Consider the following 12,707-nt stretch of genomic DNA (forward strand, 5'->3'; position numbering starts at 1 on the left):
TTAAAAACCGAAACGAATTTTCCCACAAGAAATAATGCAAATTGAATTAATCCGTTCACACCCCCAAAAAATATTAACTAAAAAAATAAGTTTTATACAGAATAATACTCATAGGTACCTTACCTTTATTGAGGACTCTTGTTGGCATATGAAAAACAGTAAAGAAGGGGGGAGGAGGAGAGGTGTTAGTGTTTGGAAGGGGAGTCCCCTTCCATTATAATAGCGGTGAGGACATTTCTGGGGTACTCTCTCTCTTTCTCTTACATTTTGTAGGCATCTAGGACCTGGTTGTGGCTCACTGCTTGCTTGTCTTACTAAGAATCTGTCTATAGACAGTTGTGTTTTCCTATGTTTTAACACTTGTCTGTGGTGAGACATCACATTGTCTCACTATGAATGTTCTCTTGTTTTTCCTCTAGCGTCATCCTCACAACTGTTTTCTGAGGTTGAACTTTACCGCTGACTTTCTTGGAACCCATAATGTGATACTGTATATAATAAGAACTTTTGTGTTCAGAAACCAAAAAAGCACAAAAACAGTGAAATTTATTTTTATTTATTTATTTATTTTTATATATACAAGAGTTGTTACATTCTTGTACAGCCACTAGTACGCGTAGCGTTTCGGGCAAGTCCTTAATCCTAAGTTCCCCGATATACCAACCCCCACGAAGAATTGTTTTTACAACCAAGTACCCATTTTTACTGTTGAGTTAAACAGAGGCTGCAGTTAAGGATTTGCGCCCAGGATACGAACTCTGACAAAGCGCTCGCGGAATTCCAGGTAAGCGTCTTACCACTACGCCACGGAGACTGCTACAGGTCATGGAAATTCTTCACAAAGAATTCAAGCGCAGTCATCACTAGGTAGGAGACACTGGTAAATTGAAGCATGTCATGTGCTCGGTCGACCCATACGTGTATCAACAAATTCAATCACCGAGGCAAACTCAGAGTACCGAGTCAAAATTTTCGAAGGAATTGAGCTAGTGAACCGAAAAATTTGAAAACAGGCGCATTCGAAAACCGAGGTTCCACTGTATATGATAATTCATGAACAATATAGAAAGTTTCTGATTGATTGATATCAAGATACTGTATTATGATTATGGGTATATCATTACTGTTGAAAAATGGTTCCTGCACTTATTTGTTGTCAGTGGAGAGTTGAACCATGACAGGTCAAGTGGTTAGGCATCGTTTTCCCACTCCGCCATAATAACCCAACTCAGCGTCCTCATATTCCCTGTGATGTAACCATACAGGCTTACACGCTCCCAGGATAATTTTCTTACAATTGTGTACTGCAGCGCAAGCAGCCTTGTATACCTTTTGGATAAATTGGTGGGCAGGGGGGACACATCTTTTTAAGATGTTGTTAACCACTTAATCACACTTAATCCTTCAGCTGTGTGGCACCTTTGTTTCAGGCCATACTTTTCTCGAGAATAAAAAATACAAATTTGCTCCATTTTTGTTCTATTATTTATATACTGTATACAGGAAATAACCTAGGTTTTTTCAGTGGCATGCTAAAGAAAAAAAGTACTCTAATTTTTAAGTCTTCATTTCATAATAGAAAATATAGTCCAGTTATTTGAATAAAAGGGAATCATATATTGAGAAATATCTAAGATTTACTAATAGAAAATGAACAGTACTGTAATGTGAACAATAAATACCGGTAACCTCCCCCCCATCCCTTACAGATGTGAAGTACCTCAACAACATACCGGTCATGGAAGTGAATGTCCAGTTAGGGTTCCCCCTCCAATAAATTATTTATTTATCAGCACCTAAACACCTTTTCATCACTGTAAAATGATCACTCGTAAAAAGAAACCTTTGAGAAGACGAGAAGAAAGAATGAAAAAAAACTGCTAGAGACCTATTTGCCCATACAAGGCAGCTGCTATATACCCAAACTCATTCATATATATATGTCTTAACCTACAGTTGAAACACTATCAATCCGACATATATTATGTCACCTGGTAATTTGTTCCTTAAAAGCAGCAATTCTATTTAAAACCAGTATTTACCCAGGTCTTTCCTTAATTTAAATTTATCCAGTTTATATCCACTGTCTTATGTTATATTTTGTCTTGCTAAATTTAAAATCTGTTGGTGATAAACACAAAATATAAATGGGTGACCCCCTGAATACCAAGGAATTTGTTTAACCCTTAAACTCCTAAGCTTTTTAAGTCCAACATCCAGGTGTTCATGGAAAAAAAATTATGCTTTATTCATAGTAATATGCAAACAATGAACATAAGCTTGAGTTATAATTATAGGTACAGGGGTTGCACCTAAAATTCAGCCATTACTAAACAGAGTTTCTAGAAAACTGAATAATTCTGAGAAATATTGTTTATAGGTAAATGGGGGTAAACACTTAATAACAAATGAGAAGTAAATTATGTGAGGTGTTTGAGAAATATATCAAATTATATACAATATATATGTACTGAAAACCTATGAAGATCAGTCACATGTGGTGATTTGAGTAGTGTACAGATTAAATTACCATAGATATCATAGCTCCACTTTGGTAATGCATATACCTTCTCACTGTAACACAATTATTATTTATTTGAATAAGAGTATTTATATATATACTAGAAGGTACAGTACAGTACAAAGGATTGTGAAAATACAAATGTCGGTGAATATATGATATATTCTAACAGAGCCTCTAACACGTATCGGTAGTAAAATGTTCACAATTATTAAATCTACATTATCTAGCTCTTTACTGTTATGTCAGTGACAAATACAAATGAGTCGGCACCTTCTTCTGTAACACAGTGGTCTTCATCCTCAACTCGTCCCAGAGCAGAAAAGAAATGGTTGGGTATTCCTTTCACCTGATGCCTTTGTTCACCAAGCAACTATTATGGGTTGCAGCCTAGGGAAGGTCAGTAGTTGGCTCAGGGAAGACCTCGATAAACCTAAGTACCGTACATGTTTCCTGTCCCTAACAACAGCAGTTACTAGTTTTTTTTTTTATAGGGTGTCACTTCTCTACAACTCACTCCTCTCTTGGTTAATAAATGCATATAGAAGACAACTCAACAAATCTTAGACATTTACTAACTTATCTGTTCAGTATACTATCCCACAACACATCCAGAAATGTCATTGTGCCTCACTATGCTTTCATAAAATTTCCATAGAGATTTAAGTAGGGCTGGAGAGGATCAGAGCTCATCTGGTCGTTGCAAAATTACTATAAAGCCAAATCATATAATCTGCATATTGCACAAATTGATTAAGAGCTCATCTCCTTACTTTACTATTATACTTGTCGACAGTTGAAATATAATCATTGGTAGAGCCAAATATATACTGGTTAGAATTACACACAAAAATCACAATAGCGTAATGCATGAAATGAACAAATCCACAAGGGTTGAGGGTTTGACCCTACATCCGAGAGAATCCCAGACGCGCCTCTTTGCCCTTAATGAAGCAAGGGCGAAGAGGTAGAAAAGCTTGTTGACAGAGCCCGGGGTGCATGGGGGGGAATTGTGTAAAACCCTGGTTTGTCTCGGAAAGACTGCAGGATCCGTGTGAGGGCAGTAACACTCCCGGCTGCAATTCTTTTACAATGTCATGGCACAGTCGATTAAGGCCCGTCTGGTATCCTTTCGGATGTAGGTTCGAACCCTCATCACGGCCCTTGTGGATTTGTTCTGGTTAGAATATAAGAATAAAGAACATGGAAGAAGAACTATTTGCCTATATGAGGTAGCTCTCGTTTACGTCCACCCAGACGCCTTCGTATAAAGGTACCGGGTATATACAGTATGTCTAACTTACTCTTGATATGATCTGGCGGTCCCACGTCTTATCACATTACCCAGTAACACATTCATAAATCAACCACCATATTGCTAGACCAATAAAGCCCACCTTGACTGTAGACTACTGACGAGGACTTATTTATTAAATAATTCCATACCTGCAGGTTTATCTTGGCATGCTAATGCATGGTTGTCGTAGCAGCTTTATCCTGGCACACTAATGCATGGTTGTCATAGTAGTTTTATCCTGGCACACTAATGCATGGTTGTCGTAGCAGCTTTATCCTGGCACACTAATGCATGGTTGTCATAGTAGTTTTATCCTGGCACGCTAATGCATGGTTGTCGTAGCAGCTTTATCCTGGCACACTAATGCATGGTTGTCGTAGCAGCTTTATCCTGGCACACTAATGCATGGTTGTCATAGTAGTTTTATCCTGGCACGCTAATGCATGGTTGTCGTAGCAGCTTTATCCTGGCACACTAATGCATGGTTGTCGTAGCAGCTTTATCCTGGCACACTAATGCATGGTTGTCATAGTAGTTTTATCCTGGCACACTAATGCATGGTTGTCGTAGCAGCTTTATCCTGGCACACTAATGCATAGTGGTTGTAGCAGTTTTATCCGGGTATACTAATGCATCGTTGTTGTGGCAGTTTTATCCTGGCATACTAATGCATGTTTTTTGTAGCAGTTTTATCTTGGCATATTAATGCATGGTTGTCATAGCAGTTTTATCCTGGCATACTAATGCATGGTTGTCATAACAGTTTTATCCTGGCATACTAATGCATGGTTGTCATGGCAGTTTTAATCTGGCATACTAATGCATGGTTGTCATGGCAGTTTTATCCTGGCATACTAATGCACGGTTGTCATGGCAGTTTTATCCTGGCATACTAATTCATGGTTGTCGTGGCAGATTTTCTCAAAGACAGCTGATGGTGTAGCTTCAGTACTGTACCGTAGTACTGAAGTACTGTACGTGTTATTAATGTCAAGGATAACTTCTCTCTCTGCCAAATAACGTGCAAGCATTGTTGCTATTGTATTCTATTCAAATCATATCATTGTGCCATCTTCTGCATGTGATCTCCATGTTTTTAGACTGCATGCTTAATCAACCAGGCAATTTTTATGATGGTTGATGAATGGTTCAGTTATTCCATAATCGAGTGCTTTTTGTTCACTCCTAAAATTTCAGCTCATCCAATCAAAATTAATGTAAAACATCAACCCTTACTTGTCTCGTGTACGATGTATGACATGAAGACAGGAGTTTTTTTTTTTTTTTTTTTTTTACCCAAAAATGCCCCTTTAATCACATACAAAATTTATGACAAATCTTGTAATGAAATGCTGTGCATGCTAAATCAAATGAAATATTCCCTACCAGATAGTTTGTGTGTGCTTCAAAGAGGCTGTGTAACGAAATGTCATGAAAGCACGACACATTACAACCTGAACATTAGCATGGTATAACCATTGCACCATAGTTCATGTACTTGTTAAAATAACTATGGTACATGAAAGATCACTGGCCTGGTAAAACAATTGGATAAAAGATCAACTGCTTGGTAGAACAATTACTGCACATAAAACATAATAATAATGTAATTACTGTATAATATTTTATTTACAAGAAGGTACAATGGGTTGGTGCGATTACATTAGAGTGATATTTATACATTCTTGCAAAGCCACTAGCACACATAGCATTTTGAGCAAACATCAGCATCAATGGCTTGGTGAAACAATTGCATGTTGGTAAAACTATTACAAGAAATTACATTAACATGATAAAACAAATACTGTACATTAGTGGCTCCTCTTGCCTCATCTATTTGTGCCCCTTCATCTAAACAACTTTTGTCACTCCACCATGACGCTATTCATAAAGCCCGAAATATTCTTCGATTTGTGATTTCAAAAGTCTGACAGCCAACACCTTTCCTCTGCAGGGCCAGCCGGGCTGCCGCTAATGCCTCCAACAATGAAAACAGCCCTCCCAGTGCTTATAAGGTAACTGGCAGCTCACCCATTGATGTTGCAGCACACATTAAACTGCTCGGTGAATCTCTCAATAACATCGGACAGAAGCTCAAGGAGCATGAGGTAAGTACCTAACCAGTTTTGAAATCACAGCACTTGGTAAACCCAGAATCACAGCACTTGGTAAACCCAGAATCACAGCACTTGGTAAACCCAGAATCACAGCACTTGGTAAACCCAGAATTGTCATATGTAAACCTGAAATCTAATTCATTGTATGCTTCTCTGTAGTTTATTTGCAGGAGTAATTTTTACTCTAACCAGTTTAAGTACAATAAAAATGGTAGAAATCAGGAAAAAAAAACAGAACAGTCATAGAAGGCACAAGGACCCCCAGAGAATTTGGCATTTTTCAAAATGACAGCAAATCAAAATTCTCCCAAATAATAGTCTAGTTCATCATTGTCATCATCATCAATATTAAGCCTGCCCCATTGGCCAGATTTTGTGGAGTCTAGGCAGCCTGGTCAGGGACCGGGCCGCAGGGACTTTGAGCCCCAAAATCATCGCAAGGTAATACAAAAATGCTGTTAGAGAAACTACCAAAATTACCAATCCATTTGCCATATTATCCAAGTTTACCGTTAAATGGTATGGCTATTTCAAAGTACGTGCATTGAGGCATAATCAAATGGGGAAAAATGGTATAGTTTAATTTTTGTTCTAACAAGTCATGAATAGTTTATTTAATACTTCACCATCCAGGTATTTCTTTTTTGAGTTCTTTAAAGCCTTTTCAAATAATCTATATGTTGTGTTGGCCTATTTTTTCCTATTCCACATTCCACAACATGGCATTTATTCATATTGAATTCCATCAGCCACTTGTTGTTTTGTTAATTTATTTTGTCTAGCTCATCTTAAAGAGCTTGACTATCGTCTAAGTATCTTATCCTCCCTAGTAGCTTATCATCATTGCTATACAACACATCAGACAACATTAACATAGCGAGTACCTCATGCTAGAACCCGGCCATGAAGGCTATGAGACATGAGGCTATGTCCGAAGTGCTGTGTGTGTTAGAGGCGTTACAAGAATATAAAAACATCAATGCTATGTTCTCTCATAAACCCAATGTATCTTGAACAAATCCACAAGGGCCGTGATAAAGGTTTGAACTTACGCCCCGGGATGATCCCAGGTGCTGCCTTAGTCGACTAGGCCACGACATGGTCAAAAGAATTGCAACCAGGTATTCCACTGACTTCACACAGATCCTGCAGCCTCTCCGAGACACAAACCAGGGTTTTACACAATTCCCTGATGCACTCGGGCTCTACCAACAAGCTGTTCAACCTCTTCGCCCTCTCTACAGTACACACAGAAATCACAATAGCATGATGCATCAAATGAACAAATCCACAAGGACCGTGATGGACCATAAGGACCATAAGGTTCGAACTTATGCCTGGATGATCCCAGACACTGCCTTAGTCAACTAGGCCACGACATGGTCAAAAGAATTGCAACCAGGTATTCCACTGACTTCACACGGATCCTGCAGCCTCTCCGAGACACAAACCCTTGTTTCACAAGCTCATCACAAGACACCGAGACACAAACTCATCACGGCCCTTGTGGATTTGTTCATTTGATGCATCATGCTATTGTGATTTCTGTGTGTATTAAAGTGAGGATGAAGAGATAGAACAGCTTGTTGGCAGATCCCGAGTGCAAGAGGGAAATGTGTAAAATCCTGGTTTATGTCTCGGAGAGGATGCAGGATCCGTGTGAAGTCAGTGTAATTTTCGAATGCAATTCTTTTGACTATGTCATGGCCTACTCAACTAAGACAGTGTTTGGGATCATCCCCTTATACACACACACACACACACACACACACACACAGGTGTGTGTGTGTGTGTAATTACCTAAGTGTAGTTACAGGATGAGAGCTACGCTCGTGGTGTCCCGTCTTCCCAGCACTCTTTGTCATATAACGCTTTGAAACTACTGACGGTCTTGGCCTCCACCACCTTCTCACTTAACTTGTTCCAACCGTCTACCACTCTATTTGCGAAGGTGAATTTTCTTATATTTCTTCGGCATCTGTGTTTAGCTAGTTTAAATCTATGACCTCTTGTTCTTGAAGTTCCAGGTCTCAGGAAGTCTTCCCTGTCGATTTTATCAATTCCTGTTACTATTTTGTACGTAGTGATCATATCACCTCTTTTTCTTCTGTCTTCTAGTTTTGGCATATTTAATGCTTCTAACCTCTCCTCGTAGCTCTTGCCCTTCAGTTCTGGGAGCCACTTAGTAGCATGTCTTTGCACCTTTTCCAGTTTGTTGATGTGCTTCTTAAGATATGGGCACCACACAACAGCTGCATATTCTAGCTTTGGCCTAACAAAAGTCATGAACAATTTCTTTAGTATATCGCCATCCATGTATTTAAATGCAATTCTGAAGTTAGAAAGCATTGCATAGGCTCCTTGCACAATATTCTTTATGTGGTCCTCAGGTGATAGTTTTCTATCTAGAACCACTCCTAGATCTCTTTCTTTATCAGAATTCTTTAAAGATTTCTCACATAATATATAGGTTGTGTGGGGTCTATGTTCTCCTATTCCACATTCCATAACATGACATTTATTAACATTAAATTCCATTTGCCAAGTGGTGCTCCATATACTTATTTTGTCCAGGTCTTCTTGAAGGGCATGACAATCATCTAAATTTCTTATCCTTCCTATTATCTTAGCATCATCAGCAAACATGTTCATATAATTCTGTATACCAACTGGTAGATCATTTATGTACACAATAAACATCACTGGTGCAAGAACTGAACCCTGTGGTACTCCACTTGTGACATTTCTCCATTCCGATACATTGCCTCTGATTACTGCCCTCATTTTTCTATCAGTCAGAAAATTTTTCATCCATGATAGAAGCTTACCTGTCACCCCTCCAATATTTTCCAGTTTCCAGAACAACCTCTTATGTGGAACTCTGTCGAAAGCCTTTTTTAGGTCCAGATAGATGCAGTCAACCCAGCCATCTCTTTCCTGTAATATCTCTGTGGCCCGATCATAGAAACTGAGTAAATTCGATACACAGGATCTTCCTGATCGAAAACCATACTGTCTGTCTGATATTATATCATTTCTCTCCAGGTGTTCTACCCATTTAGTTTTGATTAGCTTTTCCAATACTTTCACTATTACACTTGTCAATGATACAGGTCTATAATTGAGGGGGTCTTCCCTGCTGCCACTTTTGTAGATTGGAACTATGTTAGCCTGTTTCCACACGTCTGCTACGATTCCTGTACACAGGGATGCCTGAAAGATCAGGTGAAGTGGAATGCTGAGCTCAGATGCACATTCTCTCAGAACCCATGGTGAAACGCCATCTGGGCCAGCTGCTTTGTTCCTCCCGAGCTCCTTTAGCATATTTTCCACTTCATCTCTAGACACCTCTATCCGCTCTATGTTGTTCTCTGGAATTCTTATTGTGTCTGGTTCTCTGAAGATTTCATTTTGTACAAACACACTTTGGAACTTTTCATTTAATGTTTCACACATTTCCTTTTCATTTTCCGTGAATCTGTTTCCCATTTTCAACCTCTGGATATTATCCTTTACCTGCAATTTGTTGTTTATGAATTTGTAGAATAGGCCCGGTTCTGTTTTACATTTATCTGCTATCCCTTTTTCAAAATTTCTTTCTGCCTCTCTCCTTACTGCTGTATAATTGTTTCTCGCATCTTTGTATCGCTGGTATGTTTGGGGGTTTGGCCTCTTCCTATACTGATTCCATTTTTGTGTCTTTTGGTCTCTTGCCCTCTCACAATTTCTGTCGAACCAATCCTGTTTTCTGGTCCTGCATCTCTGTTTTGGTATGAATGTTTGTGTGCCTTCCTCGTATAGTTTTAAAAATTTGGCATACATTTCATTTACTTCCCTGCCTAGCAACAATTCTGTCCAATTACACTCATTAAAAAAATTTCGAAGTTCCCCATAGTTGCCTCTCTTTAAATCGAGTTTATCAACTGTTTCAATGTCCCCATTTTCTTCTAGATGATATCTTAAAGCATATTTAATGTCTAACAGGACGTGATCACTCTTTCCCAAGGGAGGAAGGTACTGGATGTCAAAAATCTCTTCTTCTTTCCTGGTGAATACTAGATCCAGTACTGACGGTATATATCTCCTTCCCTCATTCTTGTGGCTTGCTTTATGTGTTGATACAAGAATGTCTCCAGAATGAGGTTCACAAATCTGCATGTCCAAAAGTCCTCCGTTCTTGCTTCATAGGCCTCCCAGTCTATTGCTCTAAAGTTGAAGTCCCCCAGTATCAACAGTCGTGATTTATCTTTATCTGCTTGTACAATAATATCTCTCATGACCATTATGAGGCCCTCTCGTTTGTCATCTAGTTCTTCCTTTGTCCACGTGTTGCTTGCTGGTGGGCTGTAGGTATTTACAATTATCAGGTTATTATTCTGATTCCAGACCTGCAATGCCATTATGTCAATATCTCGAGGGTTTTCAAATATTAACTCTTTTACCTTCAGGTGTTTTTTCACCAGTACAGCCACTCCTCCTCCCTTCCTAGTTTTCCTGTCACGTCTCCAAACTGAGTAGCCTCTTGGGAATATGACTTCATTTATTATATTTCCTTCAAGTTTCGTTTCTGATAATGCAACAATATCTGGGACCCTAAGCTGGATTATATCTTGCAACTCCAAAGTTTTTGACCTCACTCCATCTATGTTGGTATATACAATTTTCAGGAACATGTTCCCTTTTCCTTTGCTCTTTACTCCCCCTTCCACTACTGATCTTGTTGCTTTGTTTTTATGTACCATTTCACAAGCTTTCCAGTCCCTGTCACTTTGTAAAAAAAAGAATTTCTGTCTTCTTCATTTCTATCCCCATTTAGCCGTTTTGCCTCAATTAAGTTCATTTTCAGCTTTTCTCTGTCTTCCTTGGAGAGGTCTTGTCTTATTGACCAAGATTTGCCAACCTCATCACTCTGCAGTTTCCTGGCATTTCTTAGCACTTCCATCATGTTTTTCACTCCATTAAAGGTCACCCTTAAGGGGCGGTTCTTTTCTTTCTCATATTTTCCTATTCTTCTAAAATCACTGACATTTTCCTTTGAGCCTTCTCCTAAACCTATTATTTTCTCTATGATTTTCATCTCTTCTGCCGCTCGGTCCACCCTAGATGAAATTTCCTTCTCTAAACATCCAAAAATGATTATGGACTTAGTTCTATCTGCAGTGTTTTGTACCAGTTTACTGTTGGTAACCAGTTCTTTCCTAATTGCTTGCCTAATTTCTGCTTCTTGTTGGTCATTTCTGGTTTTGACTTCCGAACACACTTCTTTGATAGTCTCTTTCTCTTTTACAACTTGAGCATATGTCGCTTTTATTTCTTCTTTATACTTTTCTAGTTCTTTATTCACCTCCTCTATGTGAGTTGTCAGTGAAGTTTCCAGTTGGAGATCCTTACCTAACTCTATGTTAGCCCTTAGGCTTGCTTGGAGTTGTTCACCATATGAGTCTATCTTCTTGTTTATTTCTTCAAAGTCACCACACTTCACTTTCCATGCCTCATTTTCTTTCACTAGTTCCTTGATTTGCTCCTCCTGATTTGTTACCTTGTCTGTTAATGCAGTAATAATCTTACCTTGTTGAAGCATACTCCCTTTTAGAGTGCAAAGCTCACTCCAAAGAGCTCCATTGTCCTCTTCTAATTTAAGCACTTTTTCTTCATACTTCTTTTGCATGTCCTCAATTATCGTGTGTGTGTGTGTGTGTGTGTGTGTACTCACCTAGTTGTGTTTGCGGGGGTTGAGCTCTGGCTCTTTGGTCCCGCCTCTCAACCGTCAATCAACAGGTGTACAGATTCCTGAGCCTATCGGGCTCTGTCATATCTACACTTGAAACTGTGTATGGAGTGAGCCTCCACCACATCACCCCCTAATGCATTCCATTTGTCAACCACTCTGACACTAAAAAAGTTCTTTCTAATATCTCTGTGGCTCATTTGGGCACTCAGTTTCCACCTGTGTCCCCTTGTGCGTGTTCCCCTTGTGTTAAATAGACTGTCTTTGTCTACCCTATCAATCCCCTTCAGAATCTTGAATGTGGTGATCATGTCCCCCCTAACTCTTCTGTCTTCCAGCGAAGTGAGGTTTAATTCCCGTAGTCTCTCCTCGTAGCTCATACCTCTCAGCTCGGGTACTAGTCTGGTGGCAAACCTTTGAACCTTTTCCAGTTTAGTCTTATCCTTGACTAGATATGGACTCCATGCTGGGGCTGCATACTCCAGGATTGGCCTGACATATGTGGTATACAAAGTTCTGAATGATTCTTTACACAAGTTTCTGAATGCCGTTCGTATGTTGGCCAGCCTGGCATATGCCGCTGATGTTATCCGCTTGATATGTGCTGCAGGAGACAGGTCTGGCGTGATATCAACCCCCAAGTCTTTTTCCTTCTCTGACTCCTGAAGAATTTCCTCTCCCAGATGATACCTTGTATCTGGCCTCCTGCTCCCTACACCTATCTTCATTACATTACATTTGGTTGGGCTAAACTCTAACAACCATTTGTTCGACCATTCCTTCAGCTTGTCTAGGTCTTCTTGAAGCCTCAAACAGTCCTCTTCTGTTTTAATCCTTCTCATAATTTTAGCATCGTCCGCAAACATTGAGAGAAATGAATCGATACCCTCCGGGAGATCATTTACATATATCAGAAACAAGATAGGACCGAGTACAGAGCCCTGTGGGACTCCACTGGTGACTTCACGCCAATCGGAGGTCTCACCCCTCACCGTAACTCTCTGCTTCCTATTGCTTAGATACTCCCTTATCCACTGGAGCACC

At 39.5% G+C, this 12,707-nt stretch overlaps 1 protein-coding gene across 2 annotated transcripts in view; it reads left to right on the forward strand.

The window, feature by feature from the left end:
• The window catches only part of LOC123765280 (HMG box-containing protein 4), an 89,524-nt gene that overhangs the window by 59,841 nt on the left and 16,976 nt on the right, over positions 1-12,707 (forward strand). The window contains exon 10 of one of the 2 annotated variants that reach the window (XM_045753821.2): positions 5,773-5,908. Coding sequence is in view for 1 of the 2 variants with exons in the window: in XM_045753841.2 (XP_045609797.1) it covers positions 5,773-5,926 (154 nt within the window). In the remaining variant the exon portion in view is untranslated. Of the gene's footprint in view, positions 1-5,772; positions 5,927-12,707 lie in introns of those variants that run through there. The other variant, XM_045753841.2, reaches the window with a different exon arrangement.

Source organism: Procambarus clarkii, chromosome 5, assembly GCF_040958095.1.
Source record: "Procambarus clarkii isolate CNS0578487 chromosome 5, FALCON_Pclarkii_2.0, whole genome shotgun sequence".
Taxonomy (NCBI): domain Eukaryota; kingdom Metazoa; phylum Arthropoda; class Malacostraca; order Decapoda; family Cambaridae; genus Procambarus; species Procambarus clarkii.